At 47.3% G+C, this 27,864-nt stretch overlaps 1 protein-coding gene across 2 annotated transcripts in view; it reads right to left on the reverse strand.

Moving 5' to 3' along the window:
* LHFPL6 (LHFPL tetraspan subfamily member 6) overlaps positions 1 to 27,600 on the reverse strand; it is a 30,342-nt gene extending 2,742 nt beyond the window's left edge. The window contains exons 1-3 of one of the 2 annotated variants that reach the window (XM_077926506.1): positions 27,448 to 27,600; positions 24,104 to 24,736; positions 3,150 to 3,248 (exon numbers count right to left, since the gene is read on the reverse strand). In XM_077926506.1, coding sequence (XP_077782632.1) covers positions 3,150 to 3,248; positions 24,104 to 24,500 — 496 coding nt within the window. In that variant the 5' untranslated portion in view covers positions 24,501 to 24,736; positions 27,448 to 27,600. Of the gene's footprint in view, positions 1 to 3,149; positions 3,249 to 24,103; positions 24,737 to 27,443 lie in introns of both variants that reach the window. The other variant, XM_028722121.2, reaches the window with a different exon arrangement.
* Positions 27,601 to 27,864: the final 264 nt, after the last annotated feature.

Raw genomic sequence — 27,864 nt, forward strand, 5'->3', positions numbered from 1 at the left:
AACGGGAACTTTTCTGTCCCGGTAACATCAAGATGGAGAATTATGCATAACTTCCCATTTCAGTGTGGGGGACTTGGGCTGCAATGTCTGCATTGTGTACAAGCTGGTGTCTTGTCACTAGGGATGACCCAAAAGCTTGAATCGCCAGATGATGAATGCTAGTTTTAGGAAAAAGACGCCATGTATTCCTTTTTTTTTTTTTTAATAAAAATTTTTATTGGTTTTCCAACATAAAGTAAACACAATACACTTCACAATAAACAAACAAACAAACACATATAAACATGTATAGTTTCATAACCTCTTTTTCTTAAGCTTGTTTCACCGACTTCCCCATGCCTCCCTTTTCTACATCCCTATTTTAAGATTTTCTCAGCATCCCCTCGCTTCATTAACATATTGTTCATTTTCTTTGATCCTTCTTCTCTTACCCAATCATTTACAGCTGTAATTCTGTTTTTTTCAATACCCTTGACATTTTAACACTCATTAATTTTATAACAATTCTTAAGATAATCTTTGTACTTCTTCCAGTCTTCTTCCACCGTCTCTTTCCCTTGGTCACGGATTCTGCCAGTCATCTCAGCCAGTCCCATGTAGTCATTCACCTTCGTCTGCCATTCTTCCAGCGTGAAGACGCCATGTATTCCTTAGAAATAGGGATGCGGGTGGCACTGTGGGTTAAACCACAGAGCCTAGGACTTGCCAATCAGAAGGTTGGCAGTTCGAATCCCCATGACGGGGTGAGCTCCCGTTGCTCAGTCCCTGCTCCTGCCAACCTAGCAGTTCGAAAGCACGTCAAAGTGCAAGTAGATAAATAGGTACCGCTCCGGCGGGAAAGTAAACGGCATTTCCGTGCACTGCTCTGGTTCGCCAGAAGCGGCTTAGTCATGCTGGCCACATGACCCGGAAGCTGTACGTCGGCTCCCTCGGTCAATAAAGCGAGATGAGCACCGCAACTCCAGAGCCGGTCACGACTGGACCTAATGGTCAGGGGTCCCTTTACCTGTACTTTATTCCTTAGAAATAATAGGCAAAAATTGCATGTCGTCTTATACACGGAAAGCAGAGGATGATTGGTGGCAGCAGCCAGCAGGAAATTATCAGCGGCGATTGGTGCTGCAGTGAGGCCTGCTGACAATTAGCTGCGGCAATTGGTTGGTTGATTTACGGCAGTGGGGAGGCGTGCATGCAACTGGCTGTGGTTGCGTCGAGTGGGAAGGTCGAGCAATTGGGGTTGGTGACCACCCCCCAAAAGAAGAGGAGGTTGGATTTGATATCCCGCTTTATCACTACCCTAAGAAGTCTGAAATGGGACACGGGTGGTGCTGTGGGTTAAACCACAGAGCCTAGGACTTGCTGATCAGAAGGTCGGAGGTTCGAATCCCTGCGACGGGGTGAGCTCCCATTGCTTGGTCCCTGCTCCTGCCAACCTAGCAGTTCAAAAGCACGTCAAAGTGCAAGTAGATAAATAGGTACCGCTCCGGCGGGAAGGTAAATGGTGTTTCCGTGTGCTGCTCTGGTTCGCCAGAAGCGGCTTAGTCATGCTGGCTACATGACCCGGAAGCTGTACGCCGGCTCCCTCGGCCAATAAAGCAAGATGAGCGCCGCAACCCCAGAGTCGTCCATGACTGGACCTAACAGTCAGGGGTCCCTTTACCTTTACCTTTAAGGAATCTCAAAGCAACTAACAATCTCCTTCCCTTCCTCCCCCACAACACTCTGTGCGGTGAGTGAGGCTGAGAGACTTCAAAGAAGTGTGACTAGCTCAAGGTCACCCAGCAGCTGCATGTGGAGGAACAGGGAAGCGAACCCGGTTCACTAAATTACAAGTCCGATGCTCTTAACCACTACACCACACTGGCTCTCAACAACTCTGGGCAATCTCCCTCCCCCCAAAAAAGCTCAACAACTTTGGGCAATTTCCCCCTAATTATTATTTTTTTGCAGTCCCAAGGAATAGGGGTCGTCTTCTACATGGGGGCATGTTATACACGGAAAAATACGGTACTTCTGCCCCAGTAGAGTTTGCTTAGGATCTCCAGACAAGAGATCCAAGTTGCTCATTAGCTCACCTGTCCCCCCAAACCCCTTTGGGCACATTGCCTCCAGGCAACTCTCTGCTACTGGATTGCTTATTCATTCAATTGGGCAGGCTTTGCAGCACTTGGGAGAGCAACATGGGGAGAGCCACCATGACTCCAATTCATGAGCTTGAGAGTTTAAGTGACACAAACGGCCCACTCTAAAGCAGATGGAAGCATCAGGTCCCTGGATACATGCGGCAGGCAGATCCCTCTCCTCCTCATTCCCAAGCACTTTGCGCATGCCTCATGATGACAACTGAGAGACATGCTATACAGTCATACCTCAGGTTACAGCCGCTTCAGGTTGCGTTTTTTCGGGATGCGGACCGCTGAAACCCGGAAGTACCGGAATGGGTTACTTCCGGGTTTCGGCGATCGTGCTTTGCGCATGCACAGAAGCGCCGAATCATAACCCGTGCATGCGCAGACGCGCAGATGCAGGTTGCGAACGCTGTGGGTTGCGAACGTGCACCTTGCACGGATCACGTTCGCAACCCGAGTGTCCACTGTATACAGCGGTACCTCAGGTAACAAACACCTCAGGTTACAAATACTTCAGGTTACAAACGCCACTAACCCGGAAGTAGTACCTCGGGTTGAGAACTTTACCTCAGGATGAGAACGGAAATTGTGTGCCAGTGGTGCGAGAGGCCCCATTAGCAAAAGCACACCTCAGGTTAAGAACAGTTTCAGGTTAAGTATGGACCTCCGGAATGAATTAAGTTCTTAACCTGAGGTACCACTGTACTACAATCCCAAATCACCCATATGCAGCCTCATGGTGTTCCTGCAGACCTCCCAAGCTACTAGTGGGAGGAGACAGGTACCATACCACAAATCAAATACAATAAAATCCTGGCAGGTTCTCAAGAGTAGGCAGAAGGCAGACATTTTCCTCTGTAACAGGAGGGCTGGTGGCAACTGTCCTAACTTTGGTAGTGGCGGAATTTCAGTGGTCAGGGCGACAGAAAGGCTTAAGCAGATCATGCAAAGCGCTTCAGCGGACTCAGTCAAAACCGTTAACTTTATTTAAACCTGCTCCATTGGCAGCCACTTACTTACCCAGCTCAAACTGGTTGGAAAGGTAACCACAGGTCTGCTGGACTTCTTCACTGTCCCAGCCCAGAGGATAAAGAGCACAGCCAGAACCAATTAACAAGCCTGCAGAACAACAACAACAACAAAAAAAAAAAAAATGGAGGTCAGGGAGAAGGAAGCAAGAGGTCTTCAGAGAATTGCGAATCAGGGAAGGCTGATTTTTCATAAACAGCAAGCTGAGTGGATACCTTGCTAGCTGCTCATCTTTGAAGAAGCCAGGTGGAGCTTCTGTTAGAAATTATTCTAATTATTATCTATTGTATTCACAACTCTAGCTAGAGGTTCCCAGGGCAGTAAATGTTGCCCAGAGTATCACGTATTAAGTATACTAGGGTATGTTGTGCCAAAATAGAGTATAGCTTTTTTCAGTCTGTGGCAATAATGTTCAACCAGCCTTGGAAGAGTACCAATTCATTTTTTGGCCAGTTCACTTGCATATGTAGATTCTTTCTGGACTCAATGCATACATATTTTATTTATACTCAGCTCACACAACTATGGCCACGTGACCCGGAAGTGTCTCCGGACAGCGCTGGCTCCCGGCCTCTTAAGTGAGATGAGCGCACAACCCTAGAGTCGGACACGACTAGCCCGTACGGGCAGGGGTAGCTTTACCTTTACCTTTACACACAACTACGACGTGGCTTGCCCTTTAAGTCCTCAGCCAGGGCTTTGGAAAAACATGAGGAATGAGGTATGCTTCTGGATGTGACAGTAGGATTCCTGACTCTCCCTGCACAATTAGGAATAATCTGTTTACCAGACTGGCCTTCCTTGTCAGTGCAATTATTTACAAGCTGGTGGATGTCTGCTCATGAAAGGCTCATAAATCACACAGCAACAGACTGGAAAACACCAAGCACACATTTTGCTGGGAATAAAACAAAGGCAAGAAACACAAAAATCCCTGAGGGAGTTCCTAAAGTCCGCTTCGGAGGAGGGAAGTGTTATTGGAATTTCATTTTTAGCTTAACCAAGCAAGATCTGGAAGGTAAAGGCACACATTTAGAATTAAAATAAGCAAAAACTTGGCATGTGTCACTCAAAGCGATGCATGTTTACTCGGAACTGAGCTTCACTGTTTTCAGCAGGGATCTATTCTCAAGTGTGTGCCTCTCATACGAATGTTTAACACTGTGCCGGGCATTTGCTTAAAAAGCAAGCTGCGTTACAACAATGGTCCCTTATTGAGGGGCCAAGGAAGGTAGACTATTTGGATGGGTTTTCAAGGTGTTGGCTTAAAATGAGGGGGGGGGGACATATGCATCCCACTTTGATGAGAATTCCATGCACAATTCCTCACTGGAGATGGTTGTGCATTAAGGAATGACCTTTAAAAATCTGGCAGTTCTACGAATATTCTCCTCCCCTCCCCCCAAAGCTCTTAGGCTTCCAAGCAAATTTGCAAGATACTTGTATTTTGGGAGTGCTGCCTGGAAACTGCTTCCATCACAGTTCCAGCTGCTCAGCCCCACTCCTCTTACTTGGAGGGAGGAACTTGGAGGGGGCTGTTGCCTGGCAACGGCCTGTGAGAAAACTTGAAGACAGTTCCCATCTTGTTCGGAGATCCAGAAGCTCAGCCCCACTCCTTTGCCTCAGAGGAGTTTGGAGAGAGCTCCCGCCTTCCAACTAAGGACAGCGAAGAGGACAGGAAAAGGCGCCTGAATAATCCTAGGTCCCTGTGGAGACCACAGTTCACAACCAACCAAGTCATCCTCTTCGAACAAGGACTTCCATTTGCACAACGGGACTTCCCTTCCCTCTCCTATCCTTGTGTGAGAGGCAGTGAAAGGTTTTACTTTCTTGGGCTCCATGATCACTACAGGTGGTGACAGCAGGCATGAAATTAAAAGACGCCTGCTTCTTGGGAGAAAAGCGATGACAAACCTAGACAGCATCTTAAAAAGCAGAGACATCACCTTGCCAACAAAGGTCTGTATAGTTAAAGCTATGGTTTTCCCAGTAGTGATGTATGGAAGTGAGAGCTGGACAATAAAGAAGGCTGATCGCCGAAGAATTGATGCTTTTGAATTATGGTGCTGGAGGAGACTCTTGAGAGTCCCATGGAATGCAAGAAGATCAAACGTATCCATTCTGAAGGAAATCAGCCCTGAGTGCTCACTGGAAGGACAGATTGTGAAGCTGAGGCTCCAATACTTTGGCCACCTCATGAGAAGAGAAGACTCCCTGGAAAAGACCCTGATGTTGGGAAAGATGGAGGGCACAAGGAGATGGGGACGACAGAGGACGAGATGGCTGGATAGTGTTCTCGAAGCTACCAGCATGAGTTTGACTAAACTGCAGGAGGCAGTGGAAGACAGAAGTGCCTGGCGTGCTCTGATCCAGGGGGTCACGAAGAGTTGGACACGACTAAATGACTAAACAACAACAAAGATGGGAAAGCATCAAATTTTTCTGGAACTGCACACAATATATTTCGAAAAAATCCCTTGCCTGCGGAGAGAAGCGACCGATCTACTATCTGATCCTCTGCCTAGAAGCAGCTATAGGTATCAGATCACAACTCTTTATTATTGAATCAATTATTTCTGAACAGCAGGGAAGCAGGAATTAATTTAGTAATATACATTCATGGATTGCGAAGAACGCAAACAACTCCATATGAGGATAAAAGGCTGTGCCAGTAACTGCCGAATTGATTTTTTTTTAAGCCCCACTGGCACCAAAGCTACCATTAAATTGAGTTTTTCTTTCTGCAAAACGAATGTCAGGACTCTATAAAACCCTTTGCTTGTTGGATATCAAAGTGGTGATTAAAGATTCTGCAAACACTAATAATTGCTTCCCAAGTGACCATAGTTCATAAAGATGTCTTATAATGAGTATTCACCGCAGAGTGTTCAGTGCTCCAAATTCGTAATAAAGGTTACATTTAATACCCAGCTCTTCTCAAATTGCATTCAAGAGTTGTTAATTAATACCTCTCAAATGCAGTAAAAATGGACAAAAAGCCAACACTCCTCTGATAATATAACAGAACATTCACAGCAGAATCAAATCTTTAAAAATATTTTAAAAGAAGGGGGGGGGGGGAATCCTTTCCATTAGGAAGCAATTCCACAAAATTAAGGCTGCTAAAAAGAAGATCCTACTTCACATCCTAGGGCAGTCAGTATTTCTGGAACTAATAATAAACAATAATAATAAAATAAAATTTTATTTATATCCCGCCCTCCCCAGCCGAAGCTGAGCTCAGAGCGGCTAACAACAGTAAAGTAATACAGCATTCTAAAACCATTTCATTATAAAATCAGTTCAAATCAAATTAATGGCAACCATTGGGCTAGAGTTCTGTGAGGATTGCCAAAGGAGGGGGTCAGACTGTGTCCTGGCCAAAGGCCAGGTGGAACAGCTCTGTCTTGCAGGCCCTGCGGAAAGATGTCAAGTCCCGCAGGGCCCTAGTCTCTTGTGACAGAGCGTTCCACCAGATCGGGGCCATAGCTGAAAAAGCCCTGGCTCTGGTTGAGTCCAGCCTAACCTCCCTGTGGCCCGGGACCTCCAGGATGTTTTTGTTTGAAGACCGTAAGGTCCTCCGTGGGACATACCAGGAGAGGCGGTCCCGTAGGTACGAGGGTCCTAGGCCGTGAAGGGCTTTAAAGGTTAAAACCAGCACCTTAAACCTGATCCTGTACTCCACCGGGAGCCAGTGCAGCTGGAATAGCACTGGGTGAATGTGATCCCACAGCGAGGACCCCGTAAGGAGTCTTGCTGCAGCATTCTGCACCCGCTGGAGTTTCTGGGTCGGTCTCAAGGGCAGCCCCACGTAGAGCAAGGTACAATAATCCAGTCTGGAGGTAACCGTCGTGTGGATCACAGTGGCTAGGTCAGGGCGAGAGTGGTAAGGAGCCAACTGCTTAGCTTGTCGGAGATGAAAAAACGCCGCCTCTGTTATATCTGCAGTCTGCGCCTCCATGGAAAGGGAGGTGTTGAAGATTACACCCAAACTCTTAACGGACGGTGCTGGCACTAATTGCGCCCCCGCAAGAGATGGGAGTTGCCCACCCATCCCATATCGTCCTGACCCAGCCAAAGGACCTCTGTATTTGAAGGATTTAACTTCAACCGGCTCCCACATAACCATCCAGCCACAGCTTCCAAACATCTGATCAGTGTGTCTGGGGCCGAGTCAGGATGGCCATCCATTAACAGATAGAATTGGGTGTCATCAGCATGACTACAACTCCCATCATCCCTAGCAAGCAAGATCAGTTGTCAGGGATGATGGGAATTGTAGTCTGAAAACAGCTGGAGACCCAATTTCGGGAAATACTGCCCTAGTACAAGGGTGGGAAACTGTCGTGGAGAGGTTAAAGGTAAAGGGTAAAGGGACCCCTGACCATTAGGTCTAGTCACGGCCGAGTCTGGGGTTGCGGCGCTCACCTCGCTTTATTGGCCGAGGGAGCCGGCGTCCAGCTTCTGGGTCATGTGGCCAGCATGACTAAGCCGCTTCTGGCGAACCAGAGCAGCGCACGGAAACGCCATTTACCTTCCCGCCGGAGCGGTACCTATTTATCTACTTGTACTTGACGTGCTTTTGAACTGCTAGGTTGGCAGGAGCAGGGACTGAGCAACAGGAGCTCACCCCATCGCAGGGATTTGAACCGCCGACCTTCTGATCAGCAAGTCCTAGGCTCTGTGGTTTAACTCACAGCACCACCTGCGTCCCATGGAGAGGTTGGATACAGTGAAATGGTGGGAGGAACCAGCTGGGGAACCCCCAAGAAGCCTCAGAGGCCGGGGAGTGGTGGTGGGACAACAATGAGTAGTCAGAGGGAGAAGACTGGGAAGAGGAGGTATCGGAAGCTGATGTGGGTAACAGGGATGAGTGGGCTTAGAGAAGTCTAGAGGCAGAAGCTGATGCAGGATGGTGGGAGGAACGAGGCCAAGAGGCAGAGACAAGTCAGGCTGGTGAAGAGACACGGGTGTCTCCCCCTCCTCCTACAACAAGCACCTGTCTTCCCTGGTCTCCCAGAACCAGAAGAGGGATGAAAAGGGCTCCCAATACATTTCCAAGCACAATTCCAAGTGTTGGTGCTGACCTTTAAAGCCCTAAACAGCCTTGGTCCAGTAGACCTGAAGCATCGTCTCCACCCCCATTGTTCTGCCCGGACACTGAGGTCCAGCGCCGAGGGCCTTCTGGCGGTTCCCTTGCTGCGAGAATCCAAGTTACAGGGAACCAGGCAGAGGGCCTTCTCGGTAGTGGCACCCGCCCTGTGGAACGCCCTCCCACCAGATGTCAATGAGAAAAACAGCTACCAAACTTTTAGAAGACATCTGAAGGCAGCCCTGTTTAGGGACACTTTTAATGTTTAATAGGTTACTGTATTTTATTGTTCTGTTTGAAGCTGCCCAGAGTGGCTGGGGAAACCCAGCCAGGTGGGCGGGGTATAAATCATAAATTATTATTATTATTATTATTATTATTATTATTATTATTATTATTATTATTTACTGCTGGCTTGCTCCCGACAGGAATGTTAGGCCCTCCTAACTGGACTACAATTCCCATTATCCCTGACCACTGGCAATGCGGGCTGAGGCTGATGGGAGTTGGAGTCCCAATGAGATCCAGAGATCCACAGGCTGCCTTTCCACCCTGCCCTGGTACATACAGTCAGCGTTTGAAGCAAGGCCTCGTGGAACATTTTAATCAGAGCCAAGACATTCCTTGAGAGCACCAGATTCCAAGGCACTTTGGCTGTCATAGATCAACAGCAGCCCCTTGGGCTGTGTCTGGAAGCCGGGTAGCCCGTGTCGTTGTTGTGTAACAGCTTTTATTTGCTCCTGCCAGTCCTCTCTCATCAGGACACGGGCCACTGCGTTCTGCGCTAGAACTCCTCAAGGGCAGAGTCATGTAGAGCTGATTGCAGACATTCATCATGTGCAGCAGACAGATAAAACCCCATCACGCGAACAGGGAGAATGCCATTTCTGTTTCCTGACTCCTGGGCAGATGTGCGTGATTTCTGAAAGTATACGACTAGTACATTTTTTTTTAAATCGCCACCAAGCAATCCCCCCCCCCCAAGTGAATTTCCAGGAACAACAGACCGCTTTCCTTCCGTCAAAAAAAATCCAGCTCTGGCTGGCTCATGGCTTGCACGCCTGAGCAGTGCTCTCTGATGCTGGGAGCATATGGGCAGAAAGCATGCGCAACGCTTGCCCGAGGGGGCCTTCAGTGGAGAGGCAGATTATTCTGATCCCCTGATATAGTTCTGCAAGGATAAGAATCTCCTCCGTCAGCAGTTAGGCACGGTGGATGACTCCATGCGTGCACAGAGTGATGTATCATTCATCCGTTAGAACACACATGCACACACACACACACACTTGTTAAATATGTCATTGCTTCTCAGGGAACTCATTGCACACTTGCAATATTCCTAGTCATATGCTAAGCACCAGTGCCAAAGGACTTCCCTTCTGTCCACCGCTGAAGGCTCCTCCCCACCTGATTTGCTATAGGGTGGTTTTTAACTACCGTGTTTATTCAAATGTAATGCACACTTTTTTTGCCAAATTACGACACAAAAATTAGGGCGTGCATTAGATTCGATGGTGCATTACATTCAGGTAAATACGGTAACTCTGCAGAAACTCTTAACAGTCTGCAAAAAGGGTGTTAGTTCTTTGGGATAAAGAAAAACATAATTGCCCTATGTGAAAAATGAGCTTCAGCAGCTGAGATGTCTAAAATAGCAAACAATACAGACCAGTATACTAGATAGCACTGCAATTCTTATTGCATAAAATACATGATATAGTAACAAAAACAAAATGTGTGCACTTGTAAATTCTCTAATATATTTGAAATCAATTGAGCACACGCCTGTCAATACTTCTGCGGACTTTCAAAGACGTGACTTTCAAAGAAATCAATTGACGTGTACTCAATTGATTTCAAATATATTAGAGAATTTACAAGTGCACACATTTTGATTTTGTTACTAAATCATGTATATTATGCAATAAGAATTACAGTGCTATCTAGTATACTGGTCTGCGTGTTGCTTGTATTGTTTGTTGTGTTAAGTTTGCAACACAGGGGTTTGTTGTTCTGTAGTAAAAAGGTAAAGGGGACCCCTGACCATTAGGTCCAGTCGTGGACGACTCTGGGATTGCGGTGCTCATCTTGCTTTATTAGCTGAGGGAGCCGACATACAGCTTCCGGGTCATGTGGCCAGCATGACTAAGCCGCTTCTGGCGAACCAGAGCAGCGCACGGAGACGCTGTGTACCTTCCCGCCGGAGCGGTACCTATTTATCTACTTGCACTCTGACGTGCTTTCGAACTCCTAGGTTGGTAGGAGCAGGGACCGAGCAACAGGAGCTCACCCCGTCGCAGGGATTCGAATTGCCGACCTTCTGATCGGCAAGCCCTAGGCTCTGTGGTTTAACCCACAGCGCCTGTAGTAGAGATCCCTAAAATGGCAGGATTTGCACTACCCTGTGCCTCAGGGTTCACGCTGACATGCTTGTGCACCAGAGTTGCACCTGCTCTCTCACACAGAGATTTAACTTCTAGACCAGCCTTCCCCAATCTTAGGAGTCTCTAGATGTTGTTGGACTATAACTTCCATCATCCCTGACCTTGCTGACTAGGGATGATGGGAGTTGTAGTCTAATGTCCAAGGATGGGGACGCTGTTCTAGAGAGTCTGGGGAAGAGGGCTGAAACTTGAAGAATGGCAAACCCTAGCAATTCATAGCAACATTTTTATCACAGCACCCCTGTAATCTCTCCCCAAGGTAAAATAAGGACAGTATTTACCTGATACCATAAAATCAGGCCTGTAGCTCAAACAGAAACCACCGGATGAAACGAAATTTAAGAACTTAAGGCAGTTATAGCGTCCCCTTCCTAGGTAATTGCCACAATGGCTTCTTAATGATATATCTGAAAGTGTAAATGGGAGACATGATAGAGCGAAGTCAAGCTGTTACACTTTAAAGAGGAAGCACAGCTCACTTGTTCTTCCAGGTTATGTGCTTCCACATAACATACAAAATCAGCTTCAGAAATGTGGGGGAAATATGCAATTTTCCTTTAACACACTTTTGGCTGATCTTTTTTGGCTCAGACCACAATCTGTAAAGGTAAAGGGACCCCTGACCATTAGGTCCAGTCGTGACCGACTCTGGGGTTGCGGCGCTCACCTCGCTTTACTAGCTGAGGGAGCCGGCGTGCAGCTTCCGGGTCATGTGGCCAGCATGACTAAGCCACTTCTGGCGAATCAGAGCAGCGCACGGAAACGCCGTTTACCTTCCCGCCGGAGCGGTACCTATTTATCTACTTGCACTTTGACGTGATTTCGAACTGCTAGGTTGGCAGGAGCAGGGACCAAGCAACGGGAGCTCACCCTGTCGCGGGGATTCAAACCGCCGACCTTCTGATCGGCAAGTCCTAGGCTCTGTGGTTTAACCCACAGCGCCACCACAATCTGTATCTAACCCCAAAGAGATCTGCATTGCATCTCTGACAACACAATATCCTCTGTGCGTCACGGCACAGACCCTCCAAGTCTCCTGAGGCCTTCACCTTGCGAACGAGGCCCCCTCCCTCGACTCAGCCTCCCATCTGGGTAGTTTGCAGAGTAGCAGCTGGGTACAGTTGATTAGTGCCAAGAGGGTTACAGGCTTCTGTAAATCCTTTTATACACCTGTGAATGCGGGATGGCTCCTAAGGCAACAGGCAGCCGTGGGAGCCACACCTGAGGCTGAGTTGATGCTTTGCAGCAAGAATCCCTGTATAAACTGTCAAGAGGGTAAGAAGGAAGAACAGCTGACATAAAGGTTCACCAACAGCTTCCTGGAATATATACATGTTCATCATCCCATAGCCTGGACTGAGACAACAAGCTGGAAAGTTATTTGGCATTCTGTCTTACAATCAAAGTATAGAGAACCCAGGCTTGATCGTTTTATGATTTACAAACAAATCTGGGGGAACGGCACTCAGATGAGCCAAAAACATTTCTGAAATTGTTACAGCCTATGTCTAAACCGACTTATGCTATAGGGGGAACATCTGATATTGTCTACACAGACTTCCATCATAATTAGCTAATCCGCTGCAATTTGCTTACTGGAGGAAAAACAAGAGGACCATTAAGTACACTTTTTCTAAAAAGGACTGGCAATAAAAAATAAATACAAATTTAAGTAACATTTTCCGAGCTGCACACACGGCGTATTAAATAATACATATTTCATAAACTCGCATCTAATAGCTTCAAAAATTCAACTGGTGTGGTTTCATTGCCTTTCCATGTAGGAAACACTACAAGTTGAATATCTGCCAGGCAGCCATTAAAACCAATGCTGGAGAAACAGACGCTGAGCTAGAATTATACCACAGATCAGGGCCAAGATGCCGCCAGCATGGTTAATGGGCAGAGTCAAGGAAGCTGTTAATAGCAAGAAGATTTGCTTTTTAAAAATGAAAGTGTTTTCCAAATGATAATAAAAAGGAACATAAACTTTGGCAAAAGAAAGGCAAGTAGCAATAAGGAATGGGAAAAAGAATGCATTGCTAAAACATTAAGACTAATAATACCACCCCACCCCCAAAAAAACCCTATTCAAATACATTAGCAGCCCAGGGTCAGTTAGGGAAGCAGTTGGACTTTTTTGGACAAGGGAGTCAAAGGTATGCTAATGGAAGAAAATGGTTTTAAATCAGGGGTCAGCAAACTTTTACAGCAGGGTGCCGGTACACAGTCCCTCAGACCTTGTGGGGGGCCGGACTATATTTTGAAGGAAAAACAACGAACGAATTCCTATGCCCCACAAATAACCCAGAGATGCATTTTAAATAAAAGCACACATTCTACTCATGTAAAAACACGCTGATTCCTGTACCATCCGCAGGCCAGATTTAGAAGGCGATTGGGCCAGATCCGGCCCCCGGGCCTTAATTTGCCTACCCATGCGCTAAATATGGGTAAATCTGTCTTCACAGCAGAAGGTGTAGGGCAGATCCTTGGGCCTGAACTAATTCTCCCAGAAAGTGAGTCTGAGGAACTTAAGCAAATAGTAGTGACAGCAAGCAAAGTTCTAGGCCTTTTTGACAAAATAGTGGGTCTGGATAACATCTACCCAGGAATTCTTAAATAACTCAAATGTGAAACTGCTGATCTACTAGCAAAAACATGCAAGTTGCCCTTAAAATTAACCTCTGACTCTGAAAGTGGGGGCGGGGGGAGCCAATGTAAAACACCAATTTTTTAAAAAAGGCATTCAGAGAGGGGATCTGGGAAATTACAGGAAAGTTAGCTTAATGTATTTTCTGGGAAAACTGGTGGGAAACACTATTAAATATAGCAGAACAAGCCCTGCTGAAGCAGAACCAGGAAGGATATTGCAGAGGTGTAAAAGGTTCAGAAAAGGGCAACCAAAATGACCAAGAGTTTGCAGCAATTTAGGGGGGGGGGACGACTGCCATATGTCCAGGTTTTTAAAAATTCAATTTTTGTTCGGGGGGGTGGCGGGGAACTGATGGAAGTTGTGATTATCAATGACTGTGCTGCCGCCAATTTACCTGTTCAACTTCCTTTTTTAGTTGCTATTTTGAAAATAATATTTTATATATTGTATTTTTTTATTGATGATTTAAAAATATCTTTTAAAAAATCTTTTAAATGGCTTGTGCTGTATTTGTGGTGTTCTGCTGTTTTTCAGTAGATTATGGTTCTTTATTGTTTGTAAGCTGCTTTGAGATTCAGCTGAACAAAAGCAGTCAAATCAAATTTAGAGGCAGGGCTTTTCTTACATTTTTAAAAGCGGATTTCTCCTGTACGCTGGGATACAGCTTTCCACATTCTACGTTTGTGCCATCCATCCCATAATAGATGCCAGGAGCCCATGCAGAGACAATCTGGCCATTCTCACACCATTTCCAATCCCAGAAGATAAGTGGTGTTATTCTGCTGCAGCAAAAATAATGACGAGCCCTGTGGCGCTGGAAAAGTGCTACCCTGAGAATGGCAAGACCTGAGGGATGGGAGATAAATTCCTAAACAAAATAAAAAAATGAAAGAGACTAGAACGTTTAGTATGGCATGAGCTTTTGTAGGCTAGAGACCCTACTTCATAGGTGGGGGTTAGATATATAAATAAAGAGGCTGTGACTCATTCATGGCTAATAATACAGTGGTACCTTGGGATGCAAACGGGATCCGTGTTGCGTTTTGCCGCTACCGCGCGTGACGTCATTCTGAGTGTCTGCGCATGTGCGTGCGGCAAAACCCGGAAGTAACGCGCTCCATTACTTCCGGGTTGCCGCGGAGTGCAACTCGAACGCGCTCAACCCGAAGCGCATTCAACTCGAGGTATGACTGTAATAATACAGTGGTACCTCGGGTTAAGTACAGTGGTACCTCGCAAGACGAATGCCTCGCAAGACAAAAAACTTGCTAGACGAAAGGGTTTTTTGTTTTTTGAGCTGCTTCGCAAGACAATTTTCCCTATGGGCTTGCTTCGCAAGACGGAAACGTCTTGCAAGTTTGTTTCCTTTTTCTTAACACCGTTAATACAGTTGCGACTTGACTTCGAGGAGCAACTCATAGAACGCGGTGTGGTAGCCTTTTTTGAGGTTTTTAAAGACTTTGGTGATTTTTGAAGCTTTTCCAAAACTTTCCCGACACCGTGCTTCGCAAGACGAAAAAAATCGCAAGACGACAAAACTCGCGGAACGAATTAATTTCGTCTTGCGAGGCACCACTGTACTTAATTCGTTCCGGAGGTCCGTACTTAACCTGAAACTGTTTTTAACCTGAAGCACCACTTTAGCTAATGGGGCCTCCTGCTGCTGCCGCGCCGCAGGAACACAATTTCTGTTCTCAACCTGAAACAATATTTCTGGGTTAGCGGAGTCTGTAACCTGAAGCGTATGTAACCAGAAGCGTATGTGACCCGAGGTACCACTGTAATTGCAGCAAGAAGACATGAACTGCACCCTAAAGTGGTTGAGGTACTCCAATGCTAGCCAGAACTCTGAAAATCTATACACATGCATCTTCTGAAGCACACCAGATTACTAGGGAAGATGGGGCATTTTTACATCTCGGATTCAACATTCATCGCACAAATTTTATCCGGCCCCAGATATTATCAGCCAAAGAATGAGAAGCTGGTGCAACTCGTACAGCACGTCGGCGACAAATATTCACACGGCGGTTCAAAAATAATTTTACGCCATTTATCAAATATGTGAGAAAGAGGCAATTACAAAGCGCCACAAAAACTTACAAACTACCTAAAATAAAGTGAACTTGCAATATCAGATTTGACTAGGTTCTCACAAATTCTTGACACAGTTTTTCATTTTTTCTTGTTTTTTGAATAAGTTCAAGAAGATTCAAGAAAAGGGTAAGTTCAACGCTGTTATTATATGAAGTAATAAAGAAGAGTCAACGTAAAAAATAAAAAAAGTCAACGTTCTATCCCCGTTTCGCCCTATTTTCACCAATGAGTTGCACTATCTTTATTAACGGCACAGGTTGCATTTTTCTAACAAAGAATGAGAAGCTGGCAGGAATATTCCTCCTCTACCGGCTCCTTCCTCAAAATAACACTGTTCCAATGATCAGTTGTCCTGCAAGCAGAGAGGTGAAAGGAAGGTCCCATGCAGGAAAATTAGAAAAATTAGTTGCATATCCCTGCTTACAAATGCAGTGGTGCCTCAGGTTAAGTACTTAATTCGTTCCGGAGGTCCATACTTAAGCTGAAGCTGTTCTTAACCTGAAGCACCACTTTAGCTAATGGGGCCTGCTGCTGCCGCTGCGCCGCCTGAGCACAATTTCTGTTCTCATCCTGAAGCAAAGTTCTTAACCTGAAGCACTATTTCTGGGTTAGCGGAGTCTGTAACCTGAAGTGTATGTAACCCGAGGTACCACTTTATAAGAAACTGCCTTATACCAAATCAGATCAGGGAAGTTTTCAATGTGTGACATTTTAATGTACAGTGGTACCTCGGGTTACATACGTTTCAGGTTACAGACTCCGCTAACCCAGAAATAGTACCTCAGGTTAAGAACTTTGTTTCGGGATGAGAACAGAAATTGTGCTCCGGCGGCGCGGCAGCAGCGGGAAGTCCCATTATCTAAAGTGGTGCTTCAGGTTATGAACAGTTTCAGGTTAAGAACGGACCTCCAGAGCGAATTAAGTACTTAACCCGAGGTACCACTGTATTTTTAATCTTTGTTGGAAGCCGCCCAGAGTGGGTGGGAAAGCCCAGCTAGATGGGCGGAGTAAAAATAATAAATTATTATATTATTATTATTGGTCCATCCTAGCCCAATGCTGTCTACTCTGACCGGCAGTCTCAGGCTATTTGCCCCATCAGCTCCTTCTGATTCCTTTTATTTGGATATGCCAGGAACTGAACCTGGAAAAGCACGGGCTCCATTTGCGCCGAGCGGCAGTCCCTCCCCAGCACACCTCTTTGTTCTGGCACTGACATGTTGATCTCCCTTTTCTTTCTTTTCGCTCCAGCTCCCTTCCCTTCCCCTTCTGTTGTCTTGTCTTTTTGAGTTTGTAAGCCTGAGGGCGGGGCCTCCTCCTTCTTTTCATTTATGTACCCTGCCTGTCTGGGCACTGTGTGCTGAATTTTAATTGCGGCGAGATGCTTTGAGAGATTTCTTTTTTTGTCTGAAAAGCAGAATAAAAATATAATAAGGGAGAGAGGGAGGGAGAGAGATAAAGAAAGAAAGAAAGAAAGAAAGAAAGGGAGAGATGTCTCGTAACAGAGGCAAACACTCTAGCACAGAGCAAACAAAACCACATATGGACGACACATTGGGCTGTGAGCATTCCTCTGCCCTTCAGGCACTGTAATGAGCCTTCAGGGGATTTTCCAATATGTGCATCTACAATGCTTGCAGAATAAAAAGCTGCTATTAGTAGCTTTGCTATGGAAAGCTGCTCAGGACTGGCTGGCTTGCTCATGTACTCCAATTACCATGGAACAGGGGTAGGCAAACTAAGGTCCGTGGGCCGGATCCGGCCCAATGGCCTTCTAAATCCGGCCCATGGATGGTCCAGGAATCAGCGTGTTTTTACATGAGTAGAATGTGTCCTTTTATTTAAGATGCATCTCTGAGTTATTTGTGGGGCATAGGAATTTGTTCATTTTTCCCCCTTCAAAATATAGTCCAAAATATAGTCCATAGTCTGTGGGACGGTGGACTGGCCCCCTGCTGAAAATGGTTGCTGACCCCTGGATTAAAGCTTCCCCTGATGAGACGCAGCCCTGAAATTTGGCACACGGGTAGCCGAAAGCGCTCCGACAACTAAAGAAATGTGTGCAAACTTTTAATAATAATAATAATAAATTTTATTTATACCCCGCCCTCCCCAGCCAAGACCGGGCTCAGGGCGGCTAACACCAAATATAAAAACAATTGATTGAAAGACAACTTGAAAACAAGATTAAAATACAACATGCAGCCTCATTTCAGTAGGAACTCAAATCAAAAACTTTTGGGGGGATGAAAACGTCAAGCCTTTTATTTTACACGAAGCACCCAACATTTGGGCCGTCTCCAGTGGGGGGCAAGCAAATTGGAGCAAGATGTTCGGGGTCTGGGGCTTTTATTACCTCTTTTTGACTTGAATTTGCAGGCGGAGGGGCGCTTGAAGTGTCCCTCCACACATGCAAAGCCTGCATTCTGCAAAGGCACTTCGGTTTGCGTCCTTTCCTCATGCAAATCCTGAACTTTTTACAGTGGTACCTCGGGTTAAGTACTTAATTCGTTCCGGAGGTCTGTTCTTAACCTGAAACTGTTCTTAACCTGAAGCACCACTTTAGCTAATGGGGCCTCCAGCTGCTGCCGCGCCACCGGAGCACGATTTCTGTTCTCATCCTGAAGCAAAGTTCTGTAACCTGAAGTGTCTGTAACCTGAAGCGTATGTAACCCGAGGTACCACTGTATTGGGGTAGCCATGTGTTCCCCACAAGCTACAGCTCTGAAATGCACACCAGAGAGTCCAAGACTACCGACTCCTCCTTTCAGGTAGCCTTGAGGTGGGAGACATTTTGGGGGGAAAGGAATGGTGGATGGCACTAGGAAAGTGTTTGGAAATAGGAAGAAATTTGAGGAAGAGGGAAACTGGAAGCCACATTTGTTCACCTCAGAGAGGGAGGGATTAGCTCAGGTGTTAGCAAACTTTTTCAGCAGGGGGCCGGTCCACTGTCCCTCAGACCTTGTAGGGGGGCAGACTATTATTTTTAATAGTCTATTATTTAATAGACTATTGTTAAATGAACAAATTCCTATGCCCCACAAGTAACCCAGAAATGCATTTTAAATGAAAGGACACATTCTACTCATGCAAAAACACACTGATTCCCGGACCATCCGTCGTGGGCCGGATTTAGAAGGCGATTGGGCCGGATCCAGCCCCCGGGCCTCGGTTTGCCTACCCATGGATTAGTTGATATGCGAGAGAGAGATATGAAAAAGCCAATCTAGAGAATGAGGGAAAGGGAATGGAAAAGCTTGCTAGGGAGGCTTCGTAAACGACTTTTAAAGTCTCTCCTCTTACAACTTGCTACGTGAGCAGTATCAAAAACAGCAAGAGAGATCTCCTGTTGCTTTGGCTCTCCAAATTTAGCAGTGCAGCAGCAGCCTGCACAGGAAATAGCATTTATTCCCCCTTTCTCTCTCTCTCTGAACCCATCCTCCTCCCAGCCTCAGCCAACTTCACATCAGAGGCGTCCCTGAGTGACTCTCTCTCTCTGGTCTCAATATCAAGCCCTACAGTGAACTGCCTGTCCCACGCTAGGAAGGGCAGAGAGAGCAATGGCCCACAAGGGGCACGGATGTGGGTTGCCATGGGAGCAAGCCACCCCTGTTATTTTTCATGCAGGCCGCAGCACTGCCACCGCCGCACGTGTGAGCGTTGAAGAATGGCAGCACGGCCAAGCAAATCTGCTCCACAAAATGGAGCGAGCGCCTGGGTTTGCGCCACCTTGTTTTCAAGCGAAACCAGCAACCTCTGGAATGCGTGAGCCCATGCAGGATAAGACAGCACACAGCCAAATATTTCCTTTTCACAATACCTAAGGGTCTATCTGCTCGCAGATTTCTATTCTCCAAATCTCTCACTTGACCCCAGAGTGTATCCAACCAAGTATAGTTTTCACTTGCGAAACCACATGCCGTAATAAGTAAGTCTGTGTTACAGGCTCTTGATTTTTAAAATTTTATTTATTTTTGCTAATATTAAGTAATAATGCTATTCTTCTAGAAGTGGGCTGGTAGTTCGGAAGTTATTAATAAGGATTAGGCTAAATCCAGACGAAATAAAAAAACCCTTAGGTTAAATATTTTTAAAGGAGCTTAAAGGAATGATTGTTGCATAAGTATTTAAAGCATGCATTGTATTTCAACATCAGTAGAACTGGAAGAGAAGAACTTCATTCCCCTATCTTAATGCCATTGTTTTTTCTCCTGTGTAGGTGTCGGCCTTTTCATGAAAAGCACAATTTCTCTTTCATGAGATGTTAAAGAGACCCTCCTAACTTTCCCCTCTCAAATTCCTCTTTTTAGATGTCATGTATGTATAATTGGACTTGTATGAGGTATGCATTTGGATACACATTTCTGAGCGCTTCTCCTCGTTTTTGAAAATACGCAAGCATTTGAACTCATGGTTCCCAAATTCTGCCATGTTCGCCCATTCCACACACACCCCACTGAGCTACAGGTTGAGAACATCAGGTAGGGAAGGCCTTTTGCTCCCAATTCCCTGGGCATCGCCTAACGGATGGAGGAGCAAGGGGTTATCATTAACCAGGGTTGCCTTCCTCACAAGACTATTGATTGGTGCTTTTCATTCAGGGCTGTTGTCTGTGGATGATGTTGTGACTGGAGGGGGCAGTCTCTGGGTGGCCGCCATAGTTGCTGCAATTGTCATGCTTGTGGCATAGCTAGTCTTCGGACAAGGAAGCCTAGGATACTTGCTAATCTGCACAGGTGCAACTTCCACCTTAGTGTGCTGTAGAGTAGGGTTGCTTATCAGTTTAGCTTAGGGTTACCAGATGTCCCCGGATTTGCAAATCTGTCCCCAGGAAACGTGGCAGCGGCAGCCTCAGCAGCCCAGAGCCAGCCTGGTAGCACAGTTGGCTCTGGCTGGCTTCAGGAGCTGCTTGCTGCCACTGCCACTGCCGAGGGGAAACCAGGGACAGATCTCCTGTTCCCTTCTCCCTTTGTTTTGACAGATCAGGGGAGGCTCAGGAGTCGCAGGCAGGCGGCTGTTGTCCAGGAGGGGCGCAAGGCGCGCGGTTTCTCTGCCACGCAAGGTGCAAAGCCCTTCTTTCACACCCTGTGAAACATAAATGTGCAGAGTTTTTTTAAAAACTGGGAAACCCTGCGACTCCCAAGATCAGTCAAAACAAAGGGGGAAGGGGGAAGGAGATTGGGGGAGGCTCGGGAGTCACAGGCGGGTGCCGTTGCCCAGTTTTTTAAAAAACTCAGAGCATTTATGTTTCTCAGGTTGCGAAAGAAGGGCTGGGACGGGGCGATATGGGATTGATGGGGCAACTCCCATCTCTTGCGGGGGTGCAATTAGTGCCAGCACTGTCCGTTAAGAGTTTGGGTGTAATCTTCGATACCTCCCTCTCTATGGAGGCGCAGATTGCAGCTATAACAAAGGCGGCATTTTTTCATCTCCGCCAAGCTAAGCAGTTGGCTCCTTACCTCTCTCGCCCTGACCTAGTCACTGTGATCCACGCGACGGTCATCTCCAGACTGGATTATTGTAACTCGCTCTACGTGGGGCTGCCCTTGAGACTGACCCAGAAACTCCAGCGGGTGCAGAATGCCGCGGCCAGACTCCTTACGGGCTCTTCACTGCGAGATCACATTCACCCGGTGCTATACCAGCTGCACTGGCTCCCGGTGGAGTACAGGATCAGGTTTAAGGTGCTGGTTTTAACCTTTAAAGCCCTATACAGCCTAGGACCCTCGTACCTACGGGACCGCCACAGAGAAATTTACGGTCTGCAAATAAAAACATCCTGAAGATCCCAGGCCACAGAGAGGTTTGGCTGGCCTCAACTAGAGCCAGGGCTTTCTCGGCTGCGGCTCCAATCTGGTGGAACGCTCTGTCACAAGAGACTAGGGCCCTGCAGGACCTGACATCTTTCCGCAGGGCCTGCAAGACAGAGCTGTTCCACCAGGCCTTTGGTCAGGGCGCAGCCTGACCCCCTCCTCTGGCAATCTGCACAGAATGTTGCTTAATGGTTGCCATTAATTTGATTTTAATTAATTTTATAATGAATGTTTTTAGAATGTTGGATTATTTTGATTGTTGTTAGCCGCCCTGAGCCCAGCTTCGGCTGGGGAGGGCGGGATATAAATAAAAAATTATTATTATTATTATTATTATTATTCAATGTGCATGTGTGCTTGGGCCCAGGGTTTTTTGCCTCACCATCCGCACTGCTGACTCCCTGTTGCTACTCAGCTTCAAAAAAAAAAAAAAAAAAAGTGTCCCCAGATTCATTGAAAAAAATCTGGTAACCTAAATGGTGAAATGTGAAGAGATACCCATTATAACATGCAGAAGCCCTAAAACAAACCGGACGGTGTGAGGTACATATCCTGAATTCATGTCAGACCTCTCAGCTAAACAGGCCTGGAGACCTCTCGTTGCTAGAGATGCAAAACTAATTATATAACAAGATTATTTGGTGACAGATTTAAAGCACTGGGGGGTCCGGTAGCTTCTTTTGAATTTTAGTGCCTTGAAATACAGAAAGAGAGATTGAGAGAGAGAGAGAAAAGAGGAGAGGAGAAGAATCTTCCTGTTCTTCCTGTTTGCCCAGATAAACTTCAAACTGCTAAGCTTGCACATGAGGGTACAGCGCTGCGTCACTCTCCAAAAAACAGCATGCCTACAACAACATTCTGACTGTGTAACCATTGTGTGGGACAGGCTGAATGACAATCACAGGAATGCAAAGCATTGTTAGGTACCGTTCAATTAACAGAAAAAGTTAACTGGCCACACATAGCCCAAGACAAGGCAGTCTGGAAATCCGACTCTTTCGCAGCTTGCAGTCAAAACTCAGGATATGGAATTTACGTTCTAACTGAGGGCAATGCTCAGTGCAAGTAAAGCCATACAGAAATCAGAATATTGAACTGTGACATTCATTGCATCTTCACCAGTGTAAGGGGGCTCCTGGTGGATTTTTCCACTGCCCTAAATCGAATAGAGATCTAATTTAACAGCCTGTTTCCAACTTAAATTTTGTAAACAAAGTTAAAAATGCATGCCGCCTTGAATTTTATATACTGCGTCAGTATCTGAAGGTTTACCCCAAAGCCAAAAGTAGCTGAACGGAAATACTGGGGGGGGGGGGGGGTTGGTTGCAATAAAATGCACTTAGCTTGGTTTGAATATTATGGAATTTGAAGATTTGCTTGGAAACTATTTTTAGAATTACTTGTAAATATTTCAAGACACAACAACTAATAGCACACACTTCCCTGACGTTATTTAGATTTTAAGAGGGAAAGTGACAGCACTGAAAACCACTGCGGGTAACTGCTGGAGAAGCTGTAGGCATAAAGATAGGTGCGTCCTCTAGACAGTTACCAAAAAAACTGAACTACAACTTTGATTTTAGATTTGATTAGTACTGCAACCATTCCAGTTGTCCATCTTGACTTATACCGTGTTCATTTTCTTAATGTCACTAAGGAAATGCTACCGCTATCTACCAGTGCATTTCTAAATAAAAAATGGGGAGAGATCACAGAAAAATAGTAGTAGGGGGGATTATGCAGAAAATGTTCTGCCTCCACACACCATATCACTACTTTGTGTACACTTTAATCAGGTTTGGATTGGTGAAGAAAATGAACCACCAGTAGCAGCCAGAAACATGTCTCTGTACTTTTGAGAATGCAATTGTCATTTGTTAGCACTCTCTGGCCTGGTTCATCCCGTGCTCAAATTGCAACCCAGAGTTTTCCGCAAAGAATGCTAGCTAAGGTGGAGGCAATGCAGCTGTTAGGAAGCCAAAATCACTCTTCTCCATTGCAGGATCACAAGTTTACAACAAACACAAAGACTACATCGAAAGAACAGGGGAAATTGGAGTTTTTGATCAAGTTTTTCCTTCCACAACAGCAGCTGCAGAGGTTGGAATTAGAAGCAGTTGTGCAGTGGAAGGAACACAAAGAAGTAGGGAGTGCTGTTGCCACGAAAAAAGAGAGGAAAAGCGAAAATTAAAACCATATGGTCAGAAAGAGTAAAACCGAGTATCCAAGACACTTTTTTTTTAATAAAAAGGAGAGGGAAAATATGCAGGTTCTACCTACCAAACATGATATGAGCTGCAATCCAATATGTGTTTACCAGTAAGGAAGTCTGCAATTCTACACATGAACCTGACTGAGAGCAAAAAGTCCTAATAAAACACAGAGGACCTTATTTCCCAGTAAAATGTGGATACAATCGTGCTGCTTGCTTGCCTCATTAAAATCAATAGGGCTTTCTTCCAAACAAACATTAGGACTGGGCGACCAGTCAAATACCCTTTTCCTGTACGTACTGTAATGGCGGAAAAAAGGAATCTGCCACTTCATGAGCCATAGTTTAGGACTAGCTCTGAAACAGCTCCATTCTTCCATATTGTAAAAAATAAATAAATACAGTACTGTAAAAGCAGCGCACTCGCTCGTTTGAAAGTTTAGGAATCGAGATGTGCTGAGAGCAGCCTTTCCCATTCCTAACAGAGTGCAAATGTCGGATCCGGCAGAATATTTAACGTACAAATATATTCAAGCCACAAAGACAATTCCGCAAGGAGAACAACATAGGCACTGTTTTCTGTACTGGCGGAAAGGCGGGTTCCGTGGTCAAAAGTTCACTGGTTACTCACCACCTAAGAACTGGAGTCCTCCAGCCACCCTGCCCACAGTCCTGGAGATAAGCTCTGACACGCAGCATCCCATGAGTGCCGTAAGGGCCACCAGGAGGAGGAGACCGCAGCCCAGACCCGTCACCACCGTGCAGATCCTCCACTCCACGCTTGGGATGGCCTGGAAGGATGCATAGCGTCCACACTGTTCCACCATCACCGTCATCTGGAGGTTCTCGTCTCGTACTGGATAGGAGCACCTCCGGAAAGTGCCAAAGGACACCGATTTCTCCAGCTGAGAGCCCAACAGCCAGTAAGGCATGAAGAAGCCCACGCAGGAGACCCCGGCACAGAGGAAGGAGAAAAAAGCCCATACTACCCCAGTACAAGTAAGGCTAGACGCCATTTTCCCAGTCATTGCTCCCTGCCCCGCACAGCCGTGTCAAAAAAAGGAGGCCGGGGACACGATTTCGCCGTGAGGGTTAGGAGGACATTTGCGCGAGTAACCCAAAGGCCTCTAGTCTCGGTAACGTTGCGGTCCAACAGAATCTTCCGGAACAGCCATCGCATTTGGTTCTTTTATCATCCAGAGTCACCTTCCTGGTGCGGTGGAAAGTTTCCTCACTCTTCTCAATGCGTTCTGCCCTGTGTTAGCTGTGGTGGTTGTAATAAGAAGCAGTCAGGGAGGGGAGGGCGGGAAAGGACAAAGGGAAAAAAATATTATCAGCAAATAACATCAACTTGCTCCTGCAACAAAGGAATGGTAAAGGGGGGAAAGGATACTGGGATGGGGAGTGGAATTTTTCAGCATGTAGAAGGTGAGAGGAAAGAGAACAAGAGGGGTTGGGTTAGGGTGGGGCTACCAATTCCAGTTTTGGGTGCTGCTGTTTTCAAAGCAGAGGGGTAGGGGGTTGTGTGAAGAAGAATAATAATAAAATAAAATTTTATTTATATCCCACCCTCCCCAGCCGAAGCCAGGCTCAGAGCGGCTAATAATAAGGTAAAGGTAAAGGTACCCCTGCCCGTACGGGCCAGTCTTGACAGACTCTAGGGTTGTGCGCCCATCTCACTCAAGAGGCCGGGGGCCAGCGCTGTCCGCAGACACTTCCGGGTCACGTGGCCAGCGTGACATCGCTGCTCTGGCAAGCCAGAGCCGCACACGGAAACGCCGTTTACCTTCCCGCTAGTAAACGGTCCCTATTTATCTACTTGCACCCGGGGGTGCTTTCGAACTGCTAGGTTGGCAGGCGCTGGGACTGAACAACGGGAGCGCACCCCGCCGCAGGGATTCGAACCGCCAACCTTTAGATCGGCAAGCCCTAGGCACTGAGGCTTTTACCCACAGCGCCACCCGCGTCCATTTCATTATAAAATCAGTTCAAATCAAATTAATGGCAACCATTGGGCTAGAGTTCTGTGAGGATTGCCAAAGGAGGGGGTCAGAACCATAATAAAATTGTATTCATTTTATTTATTTTTATTTACAGAATCCATCAGCAGACATGCCTCTCTGCCTGCTCTGCAACAGCTCAGTCAGCCGTTCATCCAGGGCAGCAAACTGACACACTGAGACACACACACACACACACACACACACACACGGAGACCTGTGCTTCTGACAGAATTCTGATGTGCAGAAATCAGTAGGGGAAGCCTTTCACAGCAGACAGACTTCATCACCTGCTAATATCTGCACATCTGGTGGCTGTGGAAGGCAGAGTTCGAGAGGCCAGGTGAAAAGTTGGCAACTCCTGCACCCGCCTCCTGTAAGACAGGGGTCAGAATCAGTGTTTAATTGCATGGGAAGCAACGATAGAACAGCAAGGTGATGCCATTTCTCAGAGAACAACTGGGGTACTTCGAAAATAAATCAAAAGAAGGTGGTCTATATGACTGCCTTTTCCCTGCCTGCTCCTGGATGAGCAGAGGGCCAGGTGGAGCCTTTTGGGTTCCTAAACAAAAATCTGCCCTTGCTTTTCTTCACAAATGTTGGGGGGGGGATCTGTTACCAGGGCAGAATAAACAAGAGGGGCTTAATTATATTGACTGTAGTTCAAAGTGGTGAAAAACAGGCAGGAGAATGAAAGGGTGGGCTTGATGGAATTTGGCAACCTTGTAGAGAAAACTTGGCTAATGCCCCTTCCCACAAAAGCGAAGCAAATTAAGACCCAAGCCATACAGTGGAGCCTTCTTTAAGCATGCCCAGATCCACCCCACCCCTCCTTTTGTTTTTGAAGCATCTACTTTGGTGGCTAGGAACGCGGGTGGCGCTGTGGTCTAAACCACAGAGCCTAGGACTTGCCGATCAGAAGGTCGGCGGTTCAAATCCCTGCTACGGGGTGAGCTCCCGTTGCTCAGTCCCAGCTCCTGCCAACCTAGCAGTTTGAAAGCACGTCAAAGTGCAAGTAGATAAATAGGTACCGCTGTGGCGGGAAGGTAAACGGTGTTTCCGTGCGCTGCTCTGGTTCGCCAGAAGCGGCTTAGTCATGCTGGCCAATTGACCCGGAAGCTGTACGCCGGCTCCCTCGGCCAATAAAGCGAGATGAGCGCCGCAACCCCAGAGTCGGCCACGACTGGATCTAATGGTCAGGGGTCCCTCTATCTTTACCTTACTTTGGTGGCTGCCTAATTTCAAAGAGGCTGTAATGGTTAGAAATCCTCAGGGCTTCCGGACAACCTGTTTATCCAGCATTGATCCAAAGGGGTGCTTAGACGACGCTGGGTATTTAACGAGCATTCGTTGGCGGGGACTTTAGACGACGTCGCCTCCAAGTTCCGCTGCGATCCTTCCCACCCCCCACCACTTTCCTTACGGCATGAAATCCCATCTTCTTGGAAACTTCCCATTGCGCAACCCGACTTCGCCGGCACGCTTTCCAATCCCACCCCCAAAACTGGATGCGCCCCTTTCTCGGAAGAATGCGCGGGGGAGACAAGCAGAGCAGAGCCGCCTTTGGCAAAGCCTTCAAAGGCGGAGGGGGCGGTGGGGACACCCCCAAAGCGACCAAGCCGTGGCTTTTATCGCAACGCCAACGTGGGTGCAAGCAGCAGTAGCAGCGCCCAGTGGCCAACTGGACTTGCTGGGAAGTTTAATCCCGCCTGTCCCGAGCACGTTGGGGAATGGATCCAGGGCCTGGGATTGAGGGGTGGGGGTGTGGGATCCCGTGGGGGTGGGGGTGGGATCCCGTGGGGGTGGGAGCCCCCCCTTTGGAAGAACCAGCTGCGCGCCCCCTCCCAGCTTTGCGCAGCAGCCCTTCTCCCCGGCCGCTGTGCGCCCTGCCAGCCCGAGGCGTTGGCGAGGGTCGTGGGGGGCTTTCCGTCTCCTGCCCCCCCCCCCAGGACAACGCGACTCGTCACTAACCTGCCGCCCCCAACACGGGCCCGCATGGACGCTGCCAAGTGCGGCCTTTCTGGGCACCCGAGGAGGTGGAGGAAGCGGTGCCGCCGTCGCCGTTCCTCCGGCGATGCTGCTTTCGCTGCCGTCGCCGGGCAGGGCTCTAAGAGGCGTGGGCGGGCCGGGGCAGGGTCCCTAAATCCCGGAGCGCGGAGCTCCGCCCCCTGCCATCCCGAGAGGGAGGGAGGGAGGGAGGGGGAGAGGGAGAAAGGGGAGGGGGATGCCTGGCGCGCAGCCTTGTAAGGAGAAGAAGGACGGGGAAGCGAGGCGCGCCCTCGAGGAGGCGGGAAGGCAGGGGCGCATCTCCAGCAGCGCGCCAGCTTGGGGGGGGGGCTGGGGGGGAATCGCGTTGAATAATATTGGGGTGGGGGTGTCAATCGCCACCAAC

The sequence above is a fragment of the Podarcis muralis genome, chromosome 3, assembly GCF_964188315.1.
Source record: "Podarcis muralis chromosome 3, rPodMur119.hap1.1, whole genome shotgun sequence".
Lineage (NCBI taxonomy): Eukaryota > Metazoa > Chordata > Lepidosauria > Squamata > Lacertidae > Podarcis > Podarcis muralis.